This window comes from Otolemur garnettii, unplaced genomic scaffold (assembly GCF_000181295.1).
Source record: "Otolemur garnettii isolate 467f Iridium unplaced genomic scaffold, OtoGar3 scaffold00035, whole genome shotgun sequence".
NCBI lineage: Eukaryota > Metazoa > Chordata > Mammalia > Primates > Galagidae > Otolemur > Otolemur garnettii.
This window is the reverse complement of record NW_003852430.1, coordinates 3,050,984-3,052,644: the sequence shown is the minus strand read 5'-3', so window position 1 is coordinate 3,052,644 and position 1,661 is coordinate 3,050,984. Positions and strand designations below refer to the sequence as shown.

The following is a 1,661-nucleotide window of genomic DNA, read 5'->3' as shown; positions in this document are numbered from 1 at the left end:
TGAATTCTGGGAGTGGCCCATGAGCTTTTATCTTTAAATTGTCTATTATGTTCCAACAGAGAAGATTTGCAAAGCACCAAGGCTAGATTACCAAGGAATTAATCACTCAAAACATAATTAATATTCTAAATATGTAAACAATATAATAGTATTTGAATCAATTTATGGCATTTCACATTAAAAAATGAATCAAGTCTCATAAATGATAATAATTAATTGGATAGGACTAGAACAAGTAGCTTAGAGCTTTGAACCAAAATATCAAGTCATGTCATTGAATTTATTTCACAGAGATAAAGGATTTGGATCAGGGGAAAATTCATGAAATCAATAACATTGTAGCCATTTATTAGTCTACCAAATCCAAATGTTTCTCAACTACTAACTGAAACTACTTGTGAACTAATTTGCCCAATTATATAAATTACTCAGAAGAGATCAGTGGGGCATCATCAGATGAATGACATCAGTAAGATGTGAAAATAGGACGTTGGTTATGAATTAAATCCCTTTTGAAAATATAACCTGTTAAATTTAAAATTAACACTGAATTAGCAAAAGGGACTCTACTTTGTCTCATGAAACTTTTTTTGACAGAACATGTCATTGATATATCACATCAATGATCTCAACTCAAAATAGATTCTAATTCTTTATTCATCAAACCACAAGGGAAAATACACGTTTAGAAAGTATTCCAAGGTAGCCATTTTACTTTCTAGCCACAAGGTCATAAAAGCCACTTAAAAATCATCCATTATTTGATTTTCAAAAAAAAAAACTGTTTCATAGGAAACATTTCATGACTGCCCCTCCCCCAGATGTACTATGTTTCACCGTTTAATGTTTTATTTTATGAATTTAGTTTTTAGGTGTTTACATTTATTTATTCCTTTCCCATCAAATTTTGACACTCTGCAATCACGGGGCAAGAGAAGGAAATTCCCCTATCTCCTGACCTCAGGGTTCCTAATGCAGTGAGCCCAGGAGAAGGGGAAGATTTCATTTTCAATCAAATTTAGAGATACAATTTTTACACAAATTAGACGCCTTTAATAACTGACTTGATGATATTTTTGTAACTTAGAGAAGCCCTAGGAGGTTTTATTAACTAGGAGTAGCAGCAAACTTACGCAACTTATCCAAGTTTTCATGTAAGGGAAGGGAAAGTGTTTCTCTGACAATTCTTATAAGGACAGTGGGGTTTAAAAACAAGAAGCTGATTTTTAATCATACCTCATGAATCTTGAATATTCAAGATTTAAATTACATGGATAAAGGAAGAAATGACCAAGGTCCTAAAGGAAAAAGATACCCCTTTCTCTAACTTGTAGGCCAACTGATAATTTTAAACTCTAGAGAATGCCCTTAGTAGGCCTACCCCCAATCATTATCACTATTCTCTCAGGTTAACCAAATCTTCACTTCTTGGTCATCTTTCCCTAATATAAAGTCAGAGTTAACTATGAGATTCTATGTTCACTTTACTCAAACTCACTGGAAAATTGTTCTCTTAAGCAAAAGCCACATCAGTTACATCTGACCTTGGCTGAAGCTCTACAACAGTAAAGCATCAGCTTCAACAAAAACTGAGACCCATTCACTCACTCCTTTGCTGCCTCCTTTCCAACTCCAATGTGTTCCTCAATCTCCATATGGCA

The 1,661-nt window shown here is 33.7% G+C and overlaps 1 protein-coding gene across 1 annotated transcript in view; it reads right to left on the bottom strand.

The window, feature by feature from the left end:
* The window catches only part of TINAG (tubulointerstitial nephritis antigen), an 80,852-nt gene that overhangs the window by 70,923 nt on the left and 8,268 nt on the right, over window positions 1-1,661 (bottom strand). The window contains exon 2 of the mRNA XM_012805047.1: window positions 1,545-1,557. Within this exon, the coding sequence (XP_012660501.1) occupies window positions 1,545-1,557 (13 nt within the window). The remainder of the gene's footprint in view (window positions 1-1,544; window positions 1,558-1,661) is intronic.